The sequence below is a fragment of the Gopherus flavomarginatus genome, chromosome 10 (genome assembly GCF_025201925.1).
Source record: "Gopherus flavomarginatus isolate rGopFla2 chromosome 10, rGopFla2.mat.asm, whole genome shotgun sequence".
NCBI lineage: Eukaryota > Metazoa > Chordata > Testudines > Testudinidae > Gopherus > Gopherus flavomarginatus.
The window spans coordinates 29,445,908-29,473,584 of NC_066626.1; the positions used below are offsets into that span (position 1 = coordinate 29,445,908).

Genomic DNA, 27,677 nt, shown 5'->3' on the forward strand with positions numbered 1-27,677 from the left:
CAAATACCCCTTCTTCAGGCAGGTTAGCAAGTCTCTATGAGTCTTTCAGAACTTTTAATCTCCTGCTCTGATCCTCTCAGTATCAGCCTTTCATTAGAGTCTGAGGGCAGGTCTACAGTAGAAGTGCTACACCAATGCAGCTGCGCTGCTGTAGCGCATCTGGTGAAGATGCTCTATGTTGACAGGAGGGAGCTCTCCCATTGTCATAATTACTTCACCACCTTCACCAACAGGAAAGCATCTCCCGCTGATATAGCACTGGTGGGGACAGCGCTTAGGTTGCTGTAACTTGCATCATTCAGAGGGAAGTCTTTTTCACACCCCTGAGTGACGTAAATTAGATCAGCTTTAGTAAATCAGCCCTGAGTTGTTCTCTTGTTCCTTGACAGTTTCTTCTTTGTGCATTGATGATAAAGGATCAGTTAGATGGGAAATGCACATCAGCTGTTAATGTGCTGGAACTTTCTGCAATTACTCGTGGATCCTTTCAGTTATGTTGAATTGAAAGGTCTGTCTGGACTACATAAGACCTTGGATGCAGCTGTTCTTTAATGGTATCTCTTTGGCCCAAAGTACTAGAGGTGTGATTCCTCAGGCACATTATCACCTGGGTTAAGAGATGGAAGATCACAGGCCCTTTTGTCAAAATAATATTTCTGCTTCCATTTTGGATTTTCTTTCATCTAATGTATGGTTGCATTTTTATGAGAGTTCATCAGGTAACTGGCAAATTACATGTGATCCTTCTTTCCATTAACAGCTGAGTGTCAGAAAAGCCATTCTCCAGAGTTGTACTTGAGTAAACCAATAAGGCTTTAAACAAATCACCACCACTGTCACTGTCTTTTTCATAAGGTTCTTTACTTCCATACAGATCTTTGCACAAGTCCATTTGATTAGGGGTAATTTGGACTTAATGTTTTGTGATGAAAACCCCAATCTATGGCAAATTGCCTAAAATCTGCACTGGAAAATTGCAGCTCATTATTGTGGAAGACTTCATCTGGAATTCCATGTCTGAAGAAGATTTCTTTCAGGCTGGCTATCACTGAATTACTATTAGTACTGTGCAATGTGCTAATTTCTGGATACAGAGAATAATCATCTGTGACTATTAAATAATCCTTTGATTGCCAGGTAAATAAATCTGAGCCGACATATTCATAAGGCCTTTGTGGAACTGGATGAGGTCTCAATGGCTCTCCTTGTTGGCATGGCTTGTATTTCAAGCATAAAAAGCAGTTTCCTACCACATTAGTGATGTCACAATTAATACATGGCCAATACAGGACCCTCTCGTGCTCCTTGTTTGCACTTCTCTATTCCTAAATGATCTTCTGTAGCATTTCTTTTCGGAGGCTCATTGGAATTACCACCTTACTACCCTTGAAAAATCACCCCATCTATCATGTCTGCAGTTCCAATAGTCTCTTATACTTGGACAGTAACTGCTTATTTCTTCAGGCCACCCTTTAATTATTACTTCTTTAAGGATTCCCAACAATTAATCTTTCTCTGTTCCCCTTCTCATTTGTTATAGTTTCCTGTTGACTATGGGAATTGACTTTACAATCAGATCTTTCTAGGCTTGCATCTTTGTGTCTAAAGTCTTCTCTGGTTTCGTGGGAGTCACTGCTCTGGAAAATGCATCTACAATGAACATGAATTTACTGGGTGTGCAGGTCACAACCAAATCATACTTTCGCAGCTTTATCATCACTCTTTGAATCCTTAAGCTATAATCATTTAGCAGTTTGCTAAATAATGCTACATGGGGCTTGTGGTCCATTTCAACTTCCACTGTTGTTCCATAAATATACTGATCGAATCACAGAATATCAGGGTGGGAAGGGACCTCAGGAGGTCATCTAGTACAATCCCCTGTTCAGAGCAGGACTAATCCCCAACTAAATCATCCCAGCCAGGGCTTTTTCAAGCCTGACCTTAAAAACCTCTAAGGAAAGAGATTCCACCACCTCCCTAGGTAACCCATTCCAGTGCTTCACCACCTTCCTAACGAAAAAGTTTTTCCTAATATCCAACAAGCACTTCATCCACCGCAACTTGAGACCATTACTCCTTGTTCTGTAATCTGGTACCACTGAGAACAGTCTAGATCCATTCTCTTTGGAACCCCCTTCAGGTACTTGAAAGCGGCTACCAAATCCCCCCCTCGTCCTCCTCTTCTGCAGACTAAATAATCCCAGTTCCCTCAGCCTCTCCTCATCAGTCATGTATCCAGCTTCTAATCATTTCTGTTGCCCTCTGCTGGCCTCTTTCCAATTTTTCCACATCCTTCTTGTATGTGGGGCCCAAAACTGGACACAGTACTCCAGGTGAGGCCTTACCAAAGCCGAATAGAGGAGAATAATCACGTCCCTTGATCTGCTGGCAATGCTCCTACTTCTACATCCCAAAATGCCGTTAGCCTTCTTGGCAACAAGGACACACTGTTGAATCTCTCACAGGCAAACAATATTCCTACAAGCTCCTTTTCGATCTACGCATATCTGGTTTGTGCCTCAGTCAGTGATTCAGATGCATATGCCAGTGGCTGCAACAATCCATATGCTTCTGTAAAATCACTGCACCTAACCCAGACTGTTAAGCACCTGCTGAGATTTTAATGTGCCTTCCTGGTGCATAAACCTTCCCACGATTCCTCCTGTTCTGCACCTCAATATCATTCACCTTTATTTTCTAGGAGTTTTCTTAACGCTGCTGCCTTGGTAGATAGATTTAGGTATGAATTTTCCAAGATAATTAAACATTCCTAGGAACCATTGGACACCTTTCTTTGGGGATATGGCTTCATTTCAATGGCTGAAATCTTATCAGGTTTTATACCTTTGTTGGAAATAACGTCCCCTGAAAAGTCAGTTTTGTAATCCCTAAAACACATTTCTCCCTATTTAGTTTATGGTTTGAAGCTCTAGTTGCATTCAGGACTTCCAAAGTCCACAATCATGCTCCTCTTTCAATGAGCCCCAGATCATGTCGTCATCCATTGAGGTGTCAATACTATTAATATGTTCATTGATCATATGTATGGTTTTGTGGTACACTTCTGGTGAACATAAGAACATAAAAATGGCCATACTGGGTCAGACCAAAGGTCCATCCAGCCCAGTCTGCCAACAATAGTCAATGCCAGGTGTCCCAGAGGGAGTGAACCTAACAGGTAAAGTGATCCCTCTCCTCCCATCCATCTCCACCCTCTGACAAACAGAGGCTAGGGACACCATTCTTTACTCATCCTGGCCACAGCCATTACGGGACTTAACCTCCATGAATTTATCTAGTTCTCTTTTAAACCCTGTTTTAATCCTAGCTTTCACAACCTCCTCAGACAAGGAGTTCCACAAGTTGACTGTGTGCTGTGTGAAGAACTTCCTTTTATTTGTTTTAAACCTGCTGCCCATTACTTTCATTTGGTGGCCCCTAGTTCTTCTATTATGGGAACAAGTAAATAACTTTTTCTTATTCACTTTCTCCACACCACTCTATATACCTCTATCATATCCCCCCCTAAGTCTCCTCTTAGTTTCCTAGTGCTGAAACTATGCCGAAGGGTAGAGCATAAGAATCTGTATCTTCCAAATGAGATATTAAATGTGCATAGTTTTGAGCTTCTTAAGTTAATTTCAGCTGCCAAAAGCTTGAGGATGCATCCAATTTACTGAAATATTGAGCATTTGCAAATTGAGCCATAATCTCTTCTCTGGTTGGTAGTTTGAAACGTTCTCTTTTTATAGCCTTGCTGAGGTCTCTGGAATCTAAGCATATGCGTGGTTGGTTGTTACTTTTCTCCACAACTATAGAAATCACAGAATCATAGAACTGGAAAGGACCTCGAGCGGTCATCTAGTCCAGTCCCCTTCACTCAAGACAGGACAAAAGTATGTGATTGAATCTTTTACTCTGCATCTTTGAAAGAGTTTGCTTTCAGTTATTTTGTCATTTAATCCTGCAAATGTAACGTAATCACCAATAAATGAAATTTCAGTCCCTATTTATTTTCTTCTGATGCTTTCATATGCACAAACACAATAGATTAGGGTCAAATATAACTAGTTGACATGCATGGGATAAAACAATGGCTTAAAAATGCTATTCAGTAGTAGAGCTAGGCTACCTGTATTTTTCAGTCTCTAAGATCACTGAAATTCAATATTTGCACATGATTTGTACATGATTCCTTTCTGCAAATTAATTCAGCTGTGACTCAGGACACAGCATGTAAATGACTCAAAATTTCCCCATCTATACTGTTACGCACAAATGACTTGGTATAAGTGCAACTGAATTTACCACACATTTACAATAGGAAAAAAACTTTCTTCCAAATTCTATGATGTGGTGCAGTCCCTTTGCACTCGGGGCTGGCTTAGAGGCAGGCAATCAGAGTGGCCACTTGGGGCACAAAATCTCTGCATTTAGGGGTGCGAAATCCTTGTTTCTTCTTCAAGTGGTGTCCCTACGGATGCGCCTGGGATCGGAGATCTTTGATAGCTGTGCCTACTGAGCCACACACGTGCTCCTCCTAGGATGAGGAAGCTCACCCTATTGGCTCCTCAATTTTTTGCATTACTTCCATACTTGCAAGTTCAGCTTTGAGTTTATAATGAAGTGCAAACAGCACCTTTCTACATGGCTGGATAATGGGAGGAACCTGCTTGTTTATCTGGATTATATGTTCACTCTGCAAGCAACCCAACCCTTGAAACAGTTCGTGATATTCATAGATTCATAGACTCTAGGACTGGAAGGGATCTCAAGAGGTCATCGAGTCCAGTCCCCTGCCCTCATGGCAGGACCAAATATTGTCTAGACCATCCCTAATAGACATTTATCTAACCTACTCTTAAATATCTCCAGAGATGGAGATTCCACAACTTCCCTAGGCAATCTATTCCAGTGTTTAACTACCCTGACAGTTAGAAACTTTTTCCTAATGTCCAACCTAAATCTCCCTTGCTGCAGTTTAAGCCCATTGCTTCTTGTTCTATCATTGGAGGCTAAGGTGAACAAGTTTTCTCCCTCCTCCTGATGACACCCTTTTAGATACCTGAAAGCTGCTATCATGTCCCCTCTCAGTCTTCTCTTTTCCAAACTAAACAAACCCAATTCCTTCAGCCTTCCTTCATAGGTCATGTTCTCAAGACCTTTAATCATTCTTGTTGCTCTTCTCTGGACCCTCTCCAATTTCTCCACATCTTTCTTGAAATGCGGTGCCCAGAACTGGACACAATACTCCAGCTGAGGCCTGACCAGCGCAGAGTAAAGCGGAAGAATGACTTCTCGTGTCTTGTTTACAACACACCTGTTAATGCATCCCAGAATCACGTTTGCTTTTTTTGCAACAGTATCACACTGTTGACTCATATTAAGCTTGTGGTCCACTATGACCCCTAGATCTCTTTCTGCCAGTCTTTCTGCCAGTCTAGACAGTCTTTTCCCATTCTGTATGTGTGAAACTGATTGTTCCTTCCTAAGTGGAGCACTTTGCATTTATCTTTATTGAACTTCATCCTGTTTACCTCAGACCATTTCTCCAATTTGTCCAGATCATGTTGAATTTTGACCCTGTCCTCCAAAGCAGCTGCATTCCCTCCCAGTTTGGTATCGTCCGCAAACTTAATAAGCGTACTTTCTATGCCAACATCTAAATCGTTGATGAAGATATTGAACAGAACCGGTACCAAAACAGACCCCTGCGGAACCCCACTTGTTATACCTTTCCAGCAGATTGGGAGCCATTAACAACTACTCTCTGAGTACGGTTATCCAGCCAGTTATGCACCCACCTTATAGTAGCCCCATCTAAATTGTACTTTCCTAGTTTATCTATAAGAATATCATGAGAGACTGTATCAAATGCCTTACTAAAGTCCAGGTATATCACATCCACCGCTTCTCCCTTATCCACAAGGCTCGTTATCCTATCAAAGAACGCTATCAGATTAGTTTGACACGATTTGTTCTTTACAAATCCATGCTGGCTATTCCCTATCACCTTACCACCTTCCTTAAAGAGTGTCTCATAGCCAGGCTCAGTATGATCATGTAGTGAGAGCACCCATTTTACCAGACTGAGTTCACCACACACAGCCAGGTCTAAAACTGGTGTCACCTCTTTTGGCACTACAATGAATGGGAGCTTGTTCATGGTGTTTTTATGGTTGATGTTAACAATGCACTCCCTTTCACTGGCATATTTGTTCCAGAATAACCAATTTCTTTTTTGTTAGCCTGGTTTTGGTCTTATTTTCAGTCTCATAATCTTGTTCAGACAGAGTATTAACATGAGCTCTTATCTCCAGTTTCAGTGGAATAATTGTTCCATTCACTGTGATAAGCAGTATCCAGTCCCTCTCCTCAGGCTTGCTAGATGCCAGTTCGTCTATGAAAAACTCCTCAACCAGATTGTCTCTAACTGAATACACTTGACTTGTCTGCATTTGGGATCTGCAGCACTTTGCAAAATATTTATTTTTCCTTCATTTATGACAGTGTTTCCCACACTGTTCGGGGCCAGGCTGCGATCTAGACGTTCTACATGATTGTTGTACCCAGTCTTCCCCCCAGCAGTGGTTTTCATAAAGAGTGGTTCCACTCTTTGATTTGACCTATTCTGGCTATATTCTTTTGTACTCAGTACACGGATAACCCCTTGTGGTGAATCCAGCTTTTTAGCTTGTGCTTTCAGAGTTTCTGCAGCCCTGCATATTTGGAGAGCTTTTTCTAAAGTTAAGTCTCTTTCACAGAGCAGTCTCTCTAACACACTGTCTTTAATGAGACAAATGACTGACAGAGACTGTCAGGTCTCCAAAGTCACAGGTTTTACTGCGTTTCCTTAATTCTGGGACATATTGCCCTACAGTGTCATCAGTTTTTTGCATGCATGTAAAAAATGTGCATCTCTCAAAGGTTTTGTTGCTTTTAGGCATGAAATAGTTCTCAAATTTAGTCAGTATTTTACTTCACTTCATGCTTTCACCTTCCTCAAACTTAAAGCTGTTATAAATATCCAGTGCTTCTTCCCCAACAACATGCAAAAAGATAGATGATTTCACTTCATCATTTTTCTCCTCTGCCCCTATGGTTGCTAAACACAATCCAAATCTCTGTCTGAATTTTTTTCCAGTTCTCTACAAGACTGCCTGACAATTGCAGACTGGATGGAGGTCGCAACACATCCATTTTTGGCTAGTCAAACCACTACTCTGCTCACCAAATACATGCAAAACCCTCTGTACTCCGTGTGCTTCTCTGGAGCCTCCCTTTGTCTCTGCTTTCAGTTGCAAACACAGGCGTTAGCTTCCAAAGGACTGCCGTTTCCTTCTCATTCAGCACTTCTGCCATCATGTAACAATCCTGGGGTTCATTGAACAAACCAGTGAATGAGAAAGGAATAAAAATTTAATCAAACTGGAGAGCTTCCTTGGTAATATGCTGCACACAGCCATGCAGTGTTCTCAACCCCTCCCTTCCACACTCACACGGGAGCATCTCCAAATTACAATCTTTCATAAACGTACCTCTATAGTTTCCAAATGAACTTTTGCTGAAAGTGAACTGAATCAAACAGAGGCTGCAAAGTATTTTCCAAAACAGTGCAATTAAATTATGCAGTGGGTTAATCCATGAAGCCACAGTTCAATCATCTATTAAATATCTAAGGAAAACGACTCTGTAGGTCTCAACTAATCAGTATGTGTCTACATCAGAAGAAATATCACACACCGAAACCTTCCGGACAGTGTCTCCTCCTGAGTTCCAGGACTGAAAAAACACCTGAAGATTGAGGGATATCTGCCAAATTACATAGGGAATTTAGCATGGAATCGGCCCAGTCTATGCCTAAAAACATTTACTTTAAAAGTTGTCAATGGCAATACATTATAGGGAGGAACAGTTGTTTAAGACACAAAGAGTGGCCTGAACAAGAGAAAAAGGTATTAACAATAGTTAACCTTACATTTAAACATTTATTCTGTGTGTCTACAATTCCAAAATGGACGCCATAAAGCTGGTCAGAATGCCACTATTTTAACATATTATGACAGCCTGTTACAGTTCTCATTACAATACAATCACCATATTTAAAAGGAAGCACATATTCAGTTCTCATGACAAGCAGGCTACCAGTACAAAGCACAAAGTGCCAATGTCTATCGAACGTGTCTACAATCTAGTATAATATTTGGTGTTTCCTCAGTTTGAAAAGAAATCATCTGATATGCAGCGTAGACAATTTTCAGTATAATCCTCTAACACTGCTAAAAAATTGTCTAATGTGAGCTGCAAAATGTTATTTTTATATAGGAGAGGAAACAAGCAAGGGAAATATTTGGACACACATCATCTGTTCAGGACAAATTATGATTTTACTTGTCATTAGTTGGCACTGCATCAAAACTTGGAATGAAAATCATCTTAACGTTACACAATTAAGATTCCCCTGGCATTAGCTCATGTTCAATGCTCTTTCACCTCAGTCTATTACTAGTAAGTGGATTTAAAGTGTTTAAATTCCAGAAATTATTGCCCTGAGTCAACTGTTGACCATTTGATTATGCCTTTTCACAATGAATATAATTTACCAATATTTTCTTGTCAGTGTTTCAAGTTACTATTCCCTTCTGTATTTTCCATTTTAAACCATTCTTAACCACCCTGTTATCCCAAAACTTCTGAAAGGTCACAGGTGTGCATTTCTCTAACCAGGACAGAACTTCTGCATACATTTGCGATTGATTTGATTAGGCATTGCAGAGATAGTGGGCTTTCAGGAAGTAGTGGGTTTTTTGTTGTTTGTTTGTTTTAAATAAAATCTATTTGTGTAAAGCTATCTCCCAAGAACAGATAGGACCTGAAATATATTATATTCCTGGATTCTAAATAGGACCTAATACATAGTCCTATTTTTCAGCATGCACAGTAAGCTTGAAGAGTTATTCCCTTCACCATGCCTCACAGAGTTAGAAGCTCTGTTGGCATGCAACTGTGCCAAAGTTTGTAAACTTAGACCTGGTCTACACTTAAAATTTTGCATCGCAATGGCACTCAAGGGGCATAAAAACAACACAGCAATGGCACTAAGGGGCATAAAAAATCCACACTAAGCACCACAGCTATCCCAATCTAATCCCCAGTGTAGACACAACTAGGTCGACGGAAGAATACTTGTATTGACCCAGTTTCCATTGCTTGGGGAGGTGGTGTTCCCACAGAGACAAAAAACACCCTTCTATCCCTGTAAGCTGTGTCTACACTACAGAGGTATGCCAGTATAACATCTAGGCTGTAGCTAGGCCACTACAGTCCCCATAGTGTAGACATGGTCTTTAGTCAGTCAAACAGTTCAGGTCCAAGGAGATTCCAAACTGACAGCAGCATATTTGATTCGATTATTAGGTTAGTTTGCATGTCAGATAAACATGAATGGTCTTTATCATTTCAGAACAAAACAGTATACAGTATATTTTCCATGTCAATGTTTTAAAATATGTTCTAAAAACCAAAACCAAGATTTTCAAAATAAGGTGCCTACGTTTTAAGTTCATACTTAGGCACTCAGAGTGGCCTGATTTTCAAAAGCACTGAGCACCCAGCAGCCCCCCTTGAATATCAAACTGCAGAATGATCAGCCCTAGTAACAATATCACAATAGACTAAAATCTCATCTACCTCAAGAACTGAAGGGGAGAGGAGCTGAGTTAGTAACCTCGTTCACATGGCAATATTTTTCTTGTTTAACATTTAACAAACAAGCTAGCGCTGACATCTTGCTGACCAGGATAAACTGTGTTCTATATAATGTCTGCTAACTGGCATTAAATCCTTGTCGCAGCACATGAGTATGGGGGCAAGATTTAACCACATTTAATTGTGGGATGCCGAACACAGCGTATCTTAATTCATAAGGACTAGTCAGATCTGCACCAGCTAACTTATTTCTTCACAATCACATTCAAAACACAATAAAGCTAAACAATACAGACAAGCGCTTAAACCCCACTTCAACTTCCACTAAGGAATTACAAAAGGTGAATGCAAACCAAAGTAAAACGGACCTATAACTATTCATTTCATATACTTTCGAATGTTATATTTTAGCCTTAATGTTTCAGTTATATAAAAAGAAGGAAAAGGTGTTACAACTGAAATGTTCTAGTAAGATTTGAATTCTACCTTTCACATACATACACACGAAAGGAAAAAAACAAAACCCCAAATCTTGTCTCTGATTTTAACTTCAGAGAGAAAATTTTAAGATTAAGTTAAAGCTGTAAACAACATCAAATTAAAGCCTTACTACATTTATGTCTATGCCTTGGATATTTCTTTTCCTCTCCTCACCTCTTTTTGACCACAGATGTGTGTCATTTTCCAAAATACAGGCTCAATCCTGCAGCGACTCATGAAAGTAAATAGTTTACTTGAATTACTGACATGAGTGGTTATACTACGTTTCCTCCATTTTGAAAGCTCCCACCGCTCTAAGTGACATTTGTTACACTCAAAACGAGGAGTACTGGTAAAACTGCTAATCTCTCCACACAATAGAACTTCAAGTGCTTCCACTGTACATCAATGGTATTAAGTTAACTTATTACTGGAAAATATTTAACATTTAGAGGCCTCTGCGGTTTTATTTGTTTTACAATGTTGTAATAGATGTTACCATTGAACAATTACCAGAAAGAAACTTTCCCCCATATCGCATTTAAGAACCTAAATATGAAATGCAAAAATAGGCACTAAAGTAAATATTTCAACTTTTCCTTTAAAATAAAAATCTACAATTAAACTTTGCATACTTTGAGCTCATAAAATCCTGAGCAGATAAAAAACATCATTTTCTATGACACAAGGAAGACAGCTGGTCCCATCTGTTTCAAAGTAGAACAGAAACCTAAAGCTTCTGCACTATACTTACATGTGAGGACTGAGTTCATAAAAGTTTCTGTTCCTGTATTCTTCAACTTTCTCTGGTGAATAAATGGGTAGCGGTCTATATGGGTTTACTGATACAACCACACTGCCAATGTATGTCTGTAGGAGAAAAATAATGCAGAATACAGTGTTTTAATACTCAAAAATGAGATTTTATTATGACCTGTCCTTTAAAAAAAAATCATCAATTTTTGCTGTTACATTTAATTCGTCAGTTCTATATGTCAGGAAAATATTCAACATTTGCTTAGAAAAAAACCATTTTTTACAATGAATACATTCAAAACATTCATTTATACACTAAAAGCCTTTCAAAATCTCTCTCAGTTAAGGGCTCTTGGGTACTACAGGAATAAAGGGAATAAAAACAACAATACTGACAGATTCTTTAAGCAGTTCCTTCTATATTGTACAGGCAGACTGCTCCTACTTTAAATGGGGATTAATTTTTGAAAGAATTATCAGGGCTCTGCTGTGCTGCATAAGGGAAAGGTGTGTTTATATAAAATCAAAATGAAATACTTCTATGTATTTTCCTAAACAATTTTTAAATATTACACAATTCCAACTAGTCTTCAATATTTAAAATAGAAAACAAGACAATTTAGTTTAATTCTTCAGTCCAATAAGCCAACCTGAAAGTAATTATTTAATGTCCCTCCTCCTTTTAAATAGAAAGCCTCATTTATAAGGTGCATCAGTTAGCAAATTTCTCAATTATATATGCAAGAGCATATAAAGTGAAGATGGCATAAAACAATGAGCACTTTGTTTTATCATGTACATAATAGAAATTACTCATTGTTCATTAATACTTTATGATGTTCTGTCCAGGGAACAAAAACACTAAAGCTGCACAAACATTATTTAAAGATCAGAGTATCAAAAGGTTTCCACTATGTTTCAAGATCAGCTACTTACCAATATTTCCAATGTTAATACTGCTTAAATGACATAGCACATGGCAGAAGCCAGATTATCCAACAGGTTGGGTGACACCAATTCAGTTTGAAAAGGAGACCGGAAATCAGAACCTCTGGGGGTCCAGTCCTGAGTAGCCCTTAATCTAAACATACACTGAAACTCCTCAAGAGCTTTCAACTCTCCTCAGGACTAAAATCTACAGCAGGCCTGCGCAACATGCAGCCCGCGTGGGCTCACTGTGCGGCCTGTGAGGGGTGAGTAGGCAAGTGGCAGGTGAGGGAGGGGGGCTGAAGAGGCGGGTGGGCAATGGCAGGGGGTGAGGCGGCGAGTTGGGCAGGCGGGGGGTGGGCTGAGGAGGTGAGCAAGGAATCAGCAGCTGACCTGTTCTACTGATCTGGTCTGGCTCCCATCCCCTCTCCAAGGGTTGCAGCCGTCTGGAGGTGCTGCCTTCCACGCTTTCCTCAGTCACATCTCATTCATTCAACAGGGCAATTGATTACAAAGTTGGGGGAAGATCTTATTCTACTTCTAGCAAAAAGACATTTTTCTTTTACCTTAATTATACTACCTTCGGGACCTTTACATTACCAAGGTTCAGTACCGCTATTTCGTTGGGGCAGCACTGGGGAAGGAGGGTTTGTTTCCGCGGGGCGGGCAGTGCTTGGGGGGGGGTGCTTTGTTTTGGGGGGTTTGGCAGCGCTGGGGGGCGGGGGGGTTGGCCCTCAGCTGTTTTCTTTGAAGTAATATGACCCTCACCACTTTATGAGTTGTGCAGGCCTGGTCTACAGCAAAACTGTGCATCAGAGCTACAGACCTATGGCACTCCTATAGCCACGAAAGAGCTTAGTTTCAAACCCTGGCGCTATGTCTACACTAGGAACTAGGGGTGTGATTCTCCTGCTCGTGTACACATACTCATGCTAGCTTTCGCCAAGCTACCGCAAGTATAAATAGTGATGTAGCCACGGTACCAAAGGTTGTGGCAGTGAAGACATGGCAAAGCCACGCTGACTACATATCCACTGGTTTCAGACAGGCTGGTACCCTGCATTATTCAGCCATGTATCTCCACTGCCGCTACCTTGATATTTATACTCAAACGGTAGCTTGATGAAAGCTAGTACAAGTATGTGTATACAGAGAAGAGGAATCGAAACCCTAGCTCATAATGTACGTGTAGCCTCATAGGAGCTTAAAAGCAACAGCAAGCTGCTATAAATGGGGAGGTTTGTCAAGTCAGGATACAAATAAGTCAGAATTCTTCTGTAATTTTTCACTTTAAGCCTGAGGTATAGCTTTTATTGTGTAAATTCTATGTGTAATTGCAGTCATCCAGAGGGACTGAGAGGAAGAGAAGGGACAGTTCACTCTTATCTCATACTGTTTTGTTTGTTTATTGCAGCACTCTAACATAGCATGATACAATATAACTGCAGCACCTGGACAGAAGATCAGGGCTCCAGTCCACATAGTACACAGCAATCTGCACCTAAATACTATGCAAGATCTCTGGATTCTGATGTATTGATGTGGCAGACAGGAAATTCTACAAAACGTATCTCAGACTCAGCAAGAACATACTGCTTCAACATGCACTGAAACTCAAGTTTCCAGTATCATTCTTCACAGCCATGAGGATTAGACACGATTTAAATAGCAATAAAATTATATTATGGCACAGAATTATCCGGAAAGTGGTGGATATCCACAGCAAATTTAATGCATAATCACAGAATATACATACTCCAGGTAGTGGGTGTCACCCTTTATATTCAAGAACCATTCAAGAACAATAAAAATACTATATATAAATATCAGTATTAGTGTCAAAAAAGAAAGGCAAAAAGATTTCAGGCCAAGATTTTAGAGTGATCAGGGATTTTCGGTGCTCCACCTTAACACTGAAATGGGCCCAAGTTTAAAAAGTGCTGAACACACACCATCCAAAAACAAGCATCACTGGTTGAATACTGACAAGCTGGTGCAACCAAAATCAGTCACTTTTTAATATCTTTCCATCTATAATACTTATATGCTTCCCTCCCTCCCCCCATCCATCACTGCTGTATTGGAGTGCCTTGCAACCTTTAATGCGTTTATCCTATGAGATAAGGAAATACTATTATCTCCATTTTAGAGATGGGAACTGAGGCACAGAGAAAATAAGTGACTTGCCCAGGGTCACACGGAAAGTCTGTGGTGGAGCAAGGAATTTACCCTTCGTCTCTCCATCCTAGGATAGTACCCTAATCACTAGATCACCCTTCCTCTCTGGCCTTATACATTGGTCTTTATGCCCAGGCTGATACTGTCCTTAATTGTGCTCTTGCGCCAGATTTAGATTTTTTTTAATCAATGGGGTTTTTTGATCTATACAGAGACATCCAAAACAAGTCAATGCTTTCCTCCATATTAAAAAAATTAAATCTTTATTATTTGGCAAAAAACAAGTTCACACTTGAGCAGAAATCTTGAATGTCAAGTTTCACCATGGACCATATTTGTATGGTCTAGTTGTAAATCTGTGATAAAGGCTGCCAGCATCTTTCGCCCCATTTAAATAGAGTTGCACAAATGACACTGTCTACATAAACAGGAAGTTTCACTGTGTATCTTCTAGAGACTCCTGTAGTATATCTTTGCAATGCTTGTTGCCTACAGAATAAATCAGTAGAAACCACAGTTGACAATTCATTATACAACTACATCTGCCCTGAGATGTAATACTTCACTAATTGTGCATAAGACTTACTATTTCTAAATAAACCCCATACTTCATCTGTTTTAGAGCTGATCAGATTACTTACAAATAGAATATTTTTCCCGTCAGAAAATACCAATTCATCAAAAAAAATCAGTGTTCTGCAGGAAGGTGTTGATTTCAACGGGCTTATCTAAACAGGACATTACCGCACAGCAAGCCAGAGTGTGAACCTACAGTGCACCAGTTTGACGTGCAGTAATGTCCCATATGGACGCTGCCACAGCATCCGGAAAGTTCCAGAGCAGTAACATCCCACGTAGATAAGCCGACTGAAACTTAGGACCAACATGGCTGGTTTACTGCCAGGTCACCTACCTTCCTCCCCAGTTCCTAGGCAGTGTACCTAGCAAGCTACCAGGGAACATAGGCACACTGGGTGCCTGGTTTCATGGCAGTCCTCCTTGGAAGGCAGGCAGCAGATCAAAAAAATTCCATTCTCCTAAAACAGAATCTTTCCAATCTTTCCCTCCCACAAAGTTTCACTTTTTTTTTTTTAAAGCCCTTTTTCCTGATTCAGGATGTTGGCGGGGTGGGGGAGACACACAAGATTTTTGATATTTTTCACAGGAGGGATCTTCTACCGTATCTACCCTGCTCCCTGCTTACACAGAAGTTGGGAAGCCCATCTCTCGGTAAGTATATGGACCCTTGCTGAGAGTAACCAAAGTGATCCACAAGACTAACAGACTCTGCACAAGTAGTTCTGTAATCTTTATACACACACTCCCGGCGTAAGATTCTTCATTGCGGAATTATTTAAAGTTTCCTCCCTTGTCTCAAAGAATTATAGAAGGTTGCTAATATCAACAGAGCTCACTGCAAAACCATTGCCAAAAGGCAGCAAAGAGAGGTAGGCAGGTCCTGAAGGAATTCAGCTGGATATACACCGTATTATTAACAAGGGTCCTCAAGAAACTGAGGAGGGAGCCCTTTAAACTATTTCACCACTATAATACTATGCACTTTAGCTGCTGGAGTTCCTTGAAAAACTTTAGAATGCCAAGGTGATGAAGGACAGGTAGAAGAAAGAAACTTTTGACTTTTTTAGTTTTGAAAACAGATATTTAAAGAACATTTATTTAGAACCAGCCTTATATAGTTAAGCATTGCTTAAATCATGTGTTTTGGGAATAGACGTCAGCTGTTCATTGTCACACATGTACAAAACCAGACAATATAATCCTAAAATAACCAATATTTCAAAAGGTCAAGCAACTATATACAAACAAGGACATACACATGCCTATTTTAAAAACTAAGCACGCCAAGAAATCACTGCTTTGACTAAAAGTGGCTTAGATGAGCTAAAAAGTTTCCTCCCTCCCTCTCCCCTAACCAAATGAATACCAGCATGGAAAGCAAGATAAAGATACCTAATAGTTATTTACTAGTGGTTAGTGGTGGTTGATCCAATTCCCCATAACCAGGATGACCACCACATAAAGTCTTCATTCCCACCAGAACTCTACTATTAACCAAAAAAAAAAAAAAAAAAAAGCTTAATTCCTTGAGCATGCAATGAATGTAGTAACATTCCAGTAATGTTACTGCATTCCTGGAGTAGTGGGAGAAAATGCAGTGGCAACCAGAATATTAAAAATACTCTTCATTTCCCCTGTGTTCTTATATTAAATTGAAAGCCAAGGGATTTGTCTCATGATTAAACCACTGAATCCTGTCAAGAGATCTGGATTTCATTCTTGGCTTTGCCACAGACTTCTTCTGTGAGCTTGGACGAGGCCTTAGATTCTCTTGTACCTTGGTTTCACCATCTATAGTTAACTAAATAATAGGAAACAGTTTACCATTTGTGTTCCATAGCACCTAGTACAATCGGGCTTTGATCCAACTTGAGCTTCCGGGTTGCTATGGAATAAACTCAATCATGTAGAGTAGCAGCATTATAATACACCAGCATTTCACCTCTGGCAACCGGAATTCAAATTCTGACCAGGTCATATACGAATACATGTGGTGCTCTTATCTTAGTTCACCAGTATCCACATTAGCCAAGCCACTACACAATGCTGACAATTCATTTCTATTGACTTGAGAGGTTAAGATCTGAAGTAGGAAGAATTTTGCCGTTCAAAACAGGATTGGCAAAGTTACGTAAGGAAATAATGCAACTAATATGTCTGTTTAAAAAACAGTATTGGGAAGTCTCATTTTCAAAGACACTAAATTCCTTTTTTTTATTTTTCTAGGAATGAAAGCGAGGACAAAAAAGTTATGTCAGCTAGGGTAGGAGAGTATAACAGCATGGAATAATTCCATAATTAAGTCACTGATGTCACTTTTGACATAAGCACAATGCAATGCCAGATCATCATAGCACAATTCTATTATGGCCATCTGCAACTCTGTAGTAAAACATCTTTTCCCTTTATCCCCCAGTTGCATGGAAGATGGCACAGGATAACAGCAGCTCTGGTCCATTCAGTATGGGCAGCTCAACTTACCAGATATCAGGAACTGTGATTTGCCTTGGTGACAAGAATTAAGGTCATATCTACATAGCGAACAGAAGAAAAAAAAAGACAGCAGCTTTACCTGGTTTGTCAACTTTTGACAAGCACGGGAGGTTGTGGGGTTGGATGGAAATGGAAAATTTGGATTTGTAGATGAGATGTTGGAGGAGGCAGTTGTTGTTTCACCATGCAGCTGAAGAAATATGTGACATTGGACATTCTACTAAAACACTACTCCCCTCATGATGATTAAAATGCTCTGACTGAAGTCTCTAATCTGCTGACTGTACTGCAGCCCAAGGCAAAATACAGAACACAAAGGGTGTGTGTTGCCACTGGCTAACTAAATATTGGATGAAAGTATATCTGCCTGCTTTTAAGTACACTAACATACATGTTTAAGACAGCTGGCCATGATATGCACAGAACTTGAGGAAAGACAGTCATCTTAGACAAAGGAATGGAATTGTTGGGCAAAAAGCATCAGAAATTTAAGCAGGATTATCTCCTACTCAAAATATCACAGTCCAAAGGGCAGTGTAAAAACAAAATCAAATATGCACCACAGCCCCCTTACTACCACGAGGGATGATTTAAATACCTAGATAAACAGGAATCACCCAAGCAATACAAAATGAAGGGGGGTGTAGAGATTCAGTATGTGGCTATGTACGGTTTGGGAAGAGTCACAGCATGCCCTACCTTTGGGAAATAAATGAAAACTAGTCATTTAGGGCTCAATCCTGTGAGCTAAGCACCCTCACCTCCTATTACTGAAGCCAAGGAGAGTTATGGGTGATCTGCACCTAGCATGACTGAAACCTTACTCATTTTGCCACCTGTTGTAGATTCAAGCACTGGAATGAGAGTAAAATGTTGTCCTTAGACAAGGTATATCTTAGGCAAGATGAAACAAGCTCTGATTTCACACATTTTCTCAAGAGCACAAAACACTCTCTCTGCTGTAACATTTCTACTAACCTCAGGACTGTACCAACAGACTCTAACGCCAGTATTGACAAGATAGATCAAGTGAGTTATTTGGATTGGCTTCAACAATACAGAGCTGAAGATATTTTTAAATTATATATTTTATACATATAAATATAGTATTATGCATTGCACTCACAATTAAAAGTGGAGCATGCAGTACAAGTGGCAAGGCAGTCAAGCCAAAGAAGAGTCAAGCAATGCAAAAGAAAACACCATCTAAACACATCTGACAATAAAAGTCTGATAACTTTTTTTAAAATAAAGAATTGTTTTCATAAACAGTAAATGCAGATTTGATATAGTCTGTTTCAAGAAACTTCTTCACTCAATATGAGCAAGCAACAATGGATGGAAAACTTTAAACGGAAACATTAAAAGTATGTTTTGGCCAGAAGGTTTGTCATTAGTTAAGTAGAAATAGAATGCAAAAATACACATCATTGTAGTGGAACTTAGGTTAATTACATGGAATTACATTAAAAGTTCTGCATGGTGAGAACTATATGTTTACTTATTTTTAAAGCACTTAGCAAATTTTTGGGCACTTAAAAATTACTCAGTTAAACACTTTATGGCATTTATGAAATGAAAAAAAAAGAGAAGGAGAAGGAACAGCATGGCCTCCAGTGATTGTGCCTTAGCCATGTCCTTTTAAGTTCCCTCCACCATTTCCACAATGAGCTCCTGGCAACCATCTTACTTACAGCACCAACAGTGCTCTTTTGTCCTCTCCCCAGGACCAATGGGGAACAGAGATTTCCCTTCCCTTGAGGCCTCCCTGTAACTGAGCTCAACTAGCCCATGTTGCCTCTCTCCCCATGGGACTTCCCTCCTGCCTCCTTATCAGCCTTAGGCTAATTGGCTCCTTAACCCAGCCAGCCAGATTATCAAATTTCCTCCATCAGCTTTCTGAAGGGAAACTAACATCTGCCATTCTTCCTGCATTCTGTCACAGACAGTAAGGAAGGGTTACAGTTAATTAAAAAGTCAGCATCAAATAGGGTGACCAGACAGCAAATGTGAAAAATCAGGACGGGGGTGGGCAGGGGTGGTGGTAATAGGCACCTATACAAGGCAAAGCCCCAAGTATCAAGACTGTTCCTATAAAATTGGGACATCTGGGCACCCTAGCATCAAAAGACAGACAAAGTCCACCTTAACTCTGTATTTCCTGGGTTTCTGACACTTGGAGGGATTTTTACCCTAATATTCTTATATGGTAACATGCACTCAAACCACTAGTACATGCCTGTAATTTTATCCTCACGTTAATGAAACGTCCGAGGAGAAATTTCCTAGTTTTCTTCACACACACCCTCCCTCGCACCCCCCAATCCTCTCACAAATAATCCTAACACAGATCAAGGAACAAATGAAGCATGTGCAGATAAGAGAGGTTCCTCACTAATACATCTTCTACCATCCTTGAGAAATGCAGATCATCTTCTGTGGCCCCTACCTCTGTGCACACAAGTATGGTGTGATGGACGTGGGTCTGCTCTGTAATATTTTGTGAATACTGAATGTGAACTGGTTATTTGAGTGGTTACTGTATGAATATGTTTGGTTTCGTTTGGTTCAGTTTAGTGGGGAGAATGTGTAAGAAAAGCAAGCTAGAAGCAAAATAACGGCTCAGGATAAACTGCCTCCCACTTCCTCTTCCCAACAAACACTTCAGCGCTACCAAGAGATAATGCCTAAGCCAGTAAAAGTGAATATTCTACCTCTTGACTCCAGCCATATTCTAGAACTTGTTTTGCTATGTAGGGCCAAGGCTGAGAAACCAGAGACTGCAAAGGATCTCTGGCTGGATAAAAGACAATTCCCTCTGCCTCTAAGGGGGCAGCTATTGTGGAGGTTGCTGAGGAGCTGTTCAGACTGACACATACTCCTGCAGAGGTGTCTGAAGTAGTCAAGCATGACCACCTGCCATCAGAGGATGGTACGCCTATGGGCAATAGACAGGTGGGTAGACTATAGTTTTAAAAATTATCTCTAGGTGTTTTTTTCTTATTGTTAAGATAAAACATTACTTGGGTTTAAGAAGGCGGTTTGGTCACTCCACTGACCCAAAGCGGAGAACCGCAGGTGCCGAACCCGGTCGAAGATTCTGGGTATGCATGGTTGATACTCTGTATCTGAGTTCCATAGCCCAAGGTCTGATCTAAGACTGGGCAAACTACATGCTTACACCTCAGAAAAGGTCAAGGCAAGAGGCCTGACACCTAAAAGGGGATGATGCATTCAAAGATCTCAAAGGGGACAGGCGCAGCTGGCTCTGCAACTGTGACATATTGTTCCATGTGGGTAAGCTGTATTAAGCCACGAGCAACCTTTGAGACTTATCAAGGGCTCACATTCCCCCTACAAGTGCCTTGAATCCCCTTTGAGCCTTAGGAAACTCAACAGCCCCCTTGGGATGCTCTTAGATGCTTTTAAAAAGGGCTATCTTTTCTATTGACAAGCCTCTCTAGTGTTCATGTTACACTTTAAGGTCTAACTCTGCCAAAAAGGGAACCAAAGATTTCTTTTTTCCAAATGAAAGCTAACCTCTCCAGCAGTCATTTACACACTATACTAAGCGCACATTTTCTAACATCACTAAAGAGGCAATCATTTTTACAATTTCACATTAAACTAGATTTTGATCCTGAACACTAGACTGCAGCTTTTTTCCCTACAAAGTAGAGACAAAAGTTAGAAGAATTATGAAACACGTATGTTTAAGAGATCTATTTTTCCTACAACCTAACTCAGAGCTATTAAGAGACGAGGCTTGGGCTATTAGCTCGTGTCTTAAACCCCTTCAAATTTTACAGAGAATTTCCTACCTCTAGCCCAAACAAAACTTAGTCATAACTACCTCAGAACTGATGTGTGTCAATTCCAGAGTATGAACCAAAACCAGGCTTAAAAATGGAACCTCAAGCGCCACTGCCCTTGTTCCCTAATGCAATTAATTGTTCCCATTAAGAAAACAGTAACAGGAGCCGATAATCATAGAGCTCTGTTCTTTATAGTTGCAATAGAGAGTTGAGCTCTGACTCAGAGGGTGAATGGGGACACAGGGAGAGAAGACAGATCCACAAAGAACATTTGGTTCAATCTTCCCTATGTCTTCATCAATTCTTTTTCAGATGAAATGCCTGACACATCAAGAATGAGTACTGAGACATAGTCTTGCTGTGCTAGACAGCATCGTGGGAAAAAGTCCTGACCACTTCAAGATGGCCAGAGACAGAAGTACAGCTGAGTGGAAAAGTAAAGCTTTACTGAACAAACAGGCTATATTACAAGGCAAAAATATAAGGAAAGACAGGAAGCACTCTCAAGTCAAGCTAGGAGCACATGACTACTTATGCCAGGGGTTCTCAAACTGGGGGTCGGGACCCCTCGGGGTTGCGTGGTTATTACATGGGGCATTGCGAGCTGTCAACCTCCTCCCCAAACCCCACCTTGCCTCCAGCATTTATAATGCTGTTAAATATATATTAAAAAAGTGTTTTTAATTTATAAGGGGGGTGTCACACTCAGAGACCTGCTATGTGAAAAGGGTCATCAGTAAAAAAAGTTTGAGAGCCACTGACCTATTCAACCTAAGTTATTGACTATGACCTCACACAAGAAGTCCCCTCAAGCTATTATACTGAGACATCAAATATGCAAGCTTCAAATGAAAGTAAAACTGCAACATGTGTTCAGCACCATACAAGTTAATTCCCGATCAGAGTTGCTCACACATGCCATTCACAAACAATCCAAAGCAGACACTAAATTCACTGGGAAACCCAGAGGAAGACAGGACTGACGTTCAGGGTTCAGTATTTTATTTGCCCCTCTCCAAAGAAATCTGATGGCCCCACCTTGTTTGCTTTTTATTTTTTTAAGGCTGTCAAGTGATTAAAAACGTTAAGCACGATTAGTCGCACTGTTAAATAGAATACCGTTTATTTAAATATTTTTCAATATTTTCTACATTTTCAAACATACTTATTCCAATTACAACATACAAAGCATACAGTGCTCACTTTATATTAATTTTTATTACAAATATTTGTGGTATAAAAACAAAAAATATTTTTTCAATTCACCTCATACAAGTACTGTAATACAATCTCTTCATCATGAAAGTTGAACTTACAAATGTAGAATTATGTACAAAAAACTGCATTCAAAAATAAAACAATGTAAAACTTTAGAGCCTACTAATCTACTCAGTCCTACTTCTTGTTCAGTGAGTCACACATTGTTTACAATGTCACCTGAAAGTGAGAAACGGTGTTCACATGGCACTGTTGTAACCAGCGTTGCAATATATTTACATGCCAGACGCATTAAAGATTCATATGTCCCTTCATGCTTCAACCACCATTCCAAGGGACATGCATCCATGCTAATGAGAGGTTCTGCTCAATAATGATCCAAAGCAATGCAGACCCGTGCATGTTCACTTTTATCATCTGAGTCAGATGCCACCAGCAGAAGGCTGGATTTTCTCTTTTGGTGGTTCGGGTTCTGTAGTTTCCACATCAGAGTGTTGCTCTTCTAGGACTTCTGAAAGCATGCGCCACACCTCATCCCTCTAAGATTTTGGAAGGCACTTCAGATTCTTAAATCTTGGGTCGAGTACTACAGTTGTCTTTAGAAATCTTACATTGGTATCTTCTTTGAGTTTTGTCAAATCTGCTGTGAAAGTGTTCTTAAAATGAACAACATGAGCTGGGTCATCATCCAAGACTGCAATAACATGAAATATATGGCAGAATGCAGGCAAAACAGAGCAGGAAACATACTATTCTCCTTCAAGGAGTTCAGTCAATTTAATTAACACTTTTTTTTTTTTTAAACGAGTGTCATGAGCATGGAAGCATGTCTTCTGAAATGGTGGCCCAAGCATGAAGGGGCACACAGATGTTCAGTATATCTGGTACATAAATACCTTGCAATGACAGCTACAGAAGTGCCATTAGAATGCTTCTTCTCACTTTCAGGTGACGTAAATAGGTAGCCAGCAGCATTATCTTCCATAAATGGAAACAAATGTGGTTGTCTTAGTGATTGCCTGAACAAGAAGTAGGACTGAGTGGACTTGTAGGCTCTAAAGTTTTACATTGTTTTGTTTTTGAGTGCAGTTACATAACAAAAAAAAAAATCTACATTTGTAAGTTGCACTTTCACAATAAAGAGACTGCATTATGGTATTGTATGAGGTGAATTGAAAAATACTATTTCTATTATTTTTACAATAAAAATATTTGTAACAAAAATAATGTAAAATGAGCACTGTACACTTTGTATTCTGTGTTGCAATTTGAAAATGTAGAAAAACATCCAAAATATGAATAAATTGGCATTCTATTGTTTAACAGTGCGATTAAAACTGTGATTAATCATGATTCATTTTTTCGAGTTAATTGCGATTACTTGACTGCCATGTTTTTTTTGTTGTTGTTTTTCTGTTAAGGTCCAGAAGGAGGTAAGAAGGCAGACAAGTTAAAACTTGCTGGATGAAGTTAAAAGGGGAGGAGGAGGGAGGCAGAAAAACTGAACAAAACGGGGTGATATCACGGAATGAATCTACCGTAAACCACCAAATCAGGTGGAGGGTGATTTTAGAACAAACAAATTGCCAAAACACAGCACAGGGTAGTAACGGGGATTAACTGCCAAGACAGCTGTTGGAAAAGCAATAAGGCAAAATGTCCAGTAACATCTTGTTTCAGAAAGTGGAGGAAGTAACCTAATAGGGAGGAATTGGTTGCAAATCTAAGGTTGAACTCAATTCGATGGAAGTGATCGTGTAACAATAGATTTCATGATTTTAAAGAAAGGAAGGAGTGAGAGGAGCAGAATAAGGACAAGGGACTTCAAAAAAGTAGAATTTAACAACCTCGAGAAGTGATAGGTAAGGTGCCAAGGAAAGAAAAAAGAGCAGGCCGCTTCTTAAAGAGACAGTATTACAGGCATAACAGCAACTATCTCGATGCAAAGGAAAGATAGAAAGAACAGTAAGAGGCTAATATGTTTCCATCAGGAGCTCTTTAATGATCTGAAAATCAAAAAGTTGGAAACAGGTGCAAATTGCTAAGGATGAGTACAAAAGAATAGCACAAGCACGTAGAGACAAAATCAGAAAGGCTAAGGCACAAAATGAGATACATCTAGCAAGGAATATAAAAGACAAAAAGAGGTTCTTTAAATATATTAGGAGCAAGAAAAAGACGAAAGAAATTGTAGATCCACTACTTCGCAGAGAAGGAAAGCTAATATTAAGAAGGCTGAGGTGCTTCATGCCTATTTTCCTTCAGTCTTCACTAAAAAAGCTAATGGTGACCAGATGCTCAACACAATTAATATTAACAACAAGTGTGAAGGAACAGAAGCCAAAATAGAGTAAGAACAGTTAAAGGATATTTAGGTAAGTTAGATATATTCACATCACAGGACCTGATGAAATTCATTCTAGGAGATGTAAGGACCTTGCTGAAGCAATTTCTCAATCGTTAGTGATGATCTTCAAGAACTCTCAGAGGACTGGCTGGGTCCTAGAGGACTGAAGGGTAAACATAGTACCTGCTTTTAAAAAGTGGAACAAAGAGACCTTGAATTGAAGTTAGGCTGATACCTAGAAAGGTGCTGGAACAAATTATTAAACAATCTATTTGTAAGTAAATAGAGGATATTAGGATAAATAAGTAATAGCCAGCATGGATTTGTCAAGAACAAATTGTGCAAAACCAATCTAATTTCCTTCTTTGACAGGATTAGTTAATAATAGTTTGCAGTCAAACTGTGAGGATGTGTCTAGTGGGATTCCACAGGGGTCCATCCTGCATCCAGTACTATTCAATAAGTTCATTAATGGCTTGGATAATGGAGAGAAGACCGTGGTTGTAAAATTTGCAGATGACACCAAGCTGGGCGGAGCTGCAAGAACTCTGGAGGACAGGATTAGAATTCACAATAACCCTGATAAATTGGGGAATTGGTCTAAAATCTACAAAATTAAATTCAATAAAGACAAGTGCAAAGTACTATACTTAGGAATGAAAAAATCAAACATACAGCTATAAAATACGGAATAATTGGCTAGGCAGTCATAAGTATCTGGGGCTATAGTGAAGCACAAATGGAATATGAGTCAACAATGTGTTGCAGCTGTGAAAAACGCTAATATTCTGGGGTGCATTAACTGGAAAGTCATATCTAAGATACGAGAAATAATTGTCCTGCTCTATTCTGTACTGGCGAGGCTTCAGCTGGAGAACTGTGTCTTTGTCTCCACTTCTTTTCCAGAACATTCAGAAAATTGCAAGAAAAATAATAAAAAGGTTTAGAAAACAACCTGTGAGGAAAGATTAATATAACTGGGCATGTTTAGTCTTGAAACAAGAAGGCTGAGGAAGGACTTGATAAACAGTCTTCAAATATATGAAGGGCTGTTATAAAGAGGATAGCAATCAATTGTTCTCCATGTCTACTGAAGGCAGAGCAAGATGTAACTGGTTTAATCTGCAGCAAGGGAGATTTTAGGTTAGATATTACAAGAAACTTTCCAAGTATAAGGATAGCTAAGTTCTGGACTAGGCTGCCAAGAGAGGCTGTGGAATCCCCATCAGAGGTTTTTAAGAAAAGATTAGATGAATATCTGTCAGGATTGGTCCTGCCTCAGTGCAGGAGGCTGGGCTAAATGACCTATGGAGGTCCCTTCCAGCCCTACAGTTCTGTGATGATATTGTTTCTTCCTCTGCCATGACAAGTTTAGAGGCTACTTCAACTGAAGGGAGTGAAGCTAAATCATCATCTTTGTTGCTGATTAACAGCTTGGTAATTCCAATTACAGGAGCGAATCAGTGCAGATTCAAGTAGAAAGGTCTGTATATTCACAATATGGTTAGAGAACAACCGTATAGTGTTTAGACAAGTGTCTATAATCTGATTGGCTAGTAAAAGACATCTAATTATACCATAATGAACTACGTGCTATATGAATATTAAGAAACAGACATGAAATAATTATGCAAGTCAGACACAAATTAGAGTGCACTGAATTGCAAAACTGCAAAAAACTGTACAGTTATGCATCAAACTGTACAGCATTCACTGCATTCTGATTGACTGATAAACCCCATTTCAGTGTACCATATAACACCAACAGATCAACAGGTCTGTACCATGCATATTTTGCACCAAAATATATTAAGGAAAGTTTAGAAGTTACAGTAAAAAGGGGTTCATTCTTGTATTAAGATGTTCCTCCTAGGTGTAGGCCATTTCTACTCATTCAAGGAGAAAAAGAATAGGGTTCAAACTACACAAGCAGACAAAATACAAGTAGTAGGGGCTGAAGTGATTTTGACTCCTCAGCAGATCTGTGAATGACTAGACAGGACAGAGGGACACAGGGAAGCCTTGATCAAAGCAGCATGCTTTGGGAACTGAAATAAATGTGGCTGCTGATTTTGCATTTGGCCCCAAATGCCATTTAAATGATGCACCTGGAAGACAGACTTTGAAAGACTGGAGTACTCAGAGAGTTGAATCCTTTCCTGTTCGAAAAATAGCCTAAGATCAGGCCCTGCTGATAGAACTCCGACAAGCACAAATGCACCTGGCCCCCTTGTCAACCATTTCCCACTTGCCCTTAACATTTCTGGATTTTAAACACTAGGAAAAAAGCCACCCTGTCCAGGAATGAGGTCCAGTTTTGTATGCAAACAAATACTCAACCAAGTCTTTGTTATCCAGTGAACCACTAATGGCATATAACATTTGTAGTAATGCCAGAATATAAGAGGAAGTTACTGTTAGAGCTGGATGAACAATTCACAATAATGTATTCAGGGAATGAAGCCATCTCCCCCACAAATTACCCACAGACAGATTGTGACTTTTATGAATTAGTTCACTGTTTGAAGGTGTTCAATGAATGTTGTGTGAACAAACTTTAGTCTCGGGGTTGTTCACAAACTTCATTGGAACCTCCAAGTACTTAGTATTAGTGATCAGATATTCAAGCTACGTGACTGGCCAACTAAATTACACCTTATTGTTTCTGTTTGCTGATTGGCTAGCCTAACCTTTAAATTTTTGCCTTTTAAAACAAAAAATAGTTAGTTTTACCATGAAACTCATTTGGTTGATTAAAAGAATCTCAAGTTTGGAATTTGCTTTCTGTAAACATCTGTACCAGTAGAACTCTGCTCAGATGTTTGCAAAAGTGTGAATAAAAGGGGATGTAAACTTACTGGATGCAAAATTTGCTTTAAAAAGTTGCCAAAAATATTTACCAACAATTAGAGCTTTTTAGTGAGAAAAGAACTGCAGACTCATACCTCACACAAGCCATTTCCAGACACAAACTGAGTTTCTCATTTTCAATCAACACATGCACATTACCCAGTGAGCCCCCAAAACCACTCAACACAAGATTACTGCAAAATCCTAGAGTAATTATTAGAACATTTGGCCTAACTCCAATTCAACTAGCCTTTATGCTTATTTCTATAGGCACAGTCTCTTTGCACTCTGGAATGCAACCCAACACCCAACTCCATTAAACT

At 39.6% G+C, this 27,677-nt stretch overlaps 1 protein-coding gene across 6 annotated transcripts in view; it reads right to left on the minus strand.

Moving 5' to 3' along the window:
• The window catches only part of MYO1B (myosin IB), a 264,196-nt gene that overhangs the window by 132,503 nt on the left and 104,016 nt on the right, over positions 1 to 27,677 (minus strand). For all 6 annotated transcript variants that reach the window (XM_050969467.1, XM_050969466.1, XM_050969465.1 and 3 more), the window contains one exon: positions 10,946 to 11,061. In XM_050969467.1, coding sequence (XP_050825424.1) covers positions 10,946 to 11,061 — 116 coding nt within the window. The remainder of the gene's footprint in view (positions 1 to 10,945; positions 11,062 to 27,677) is intronic.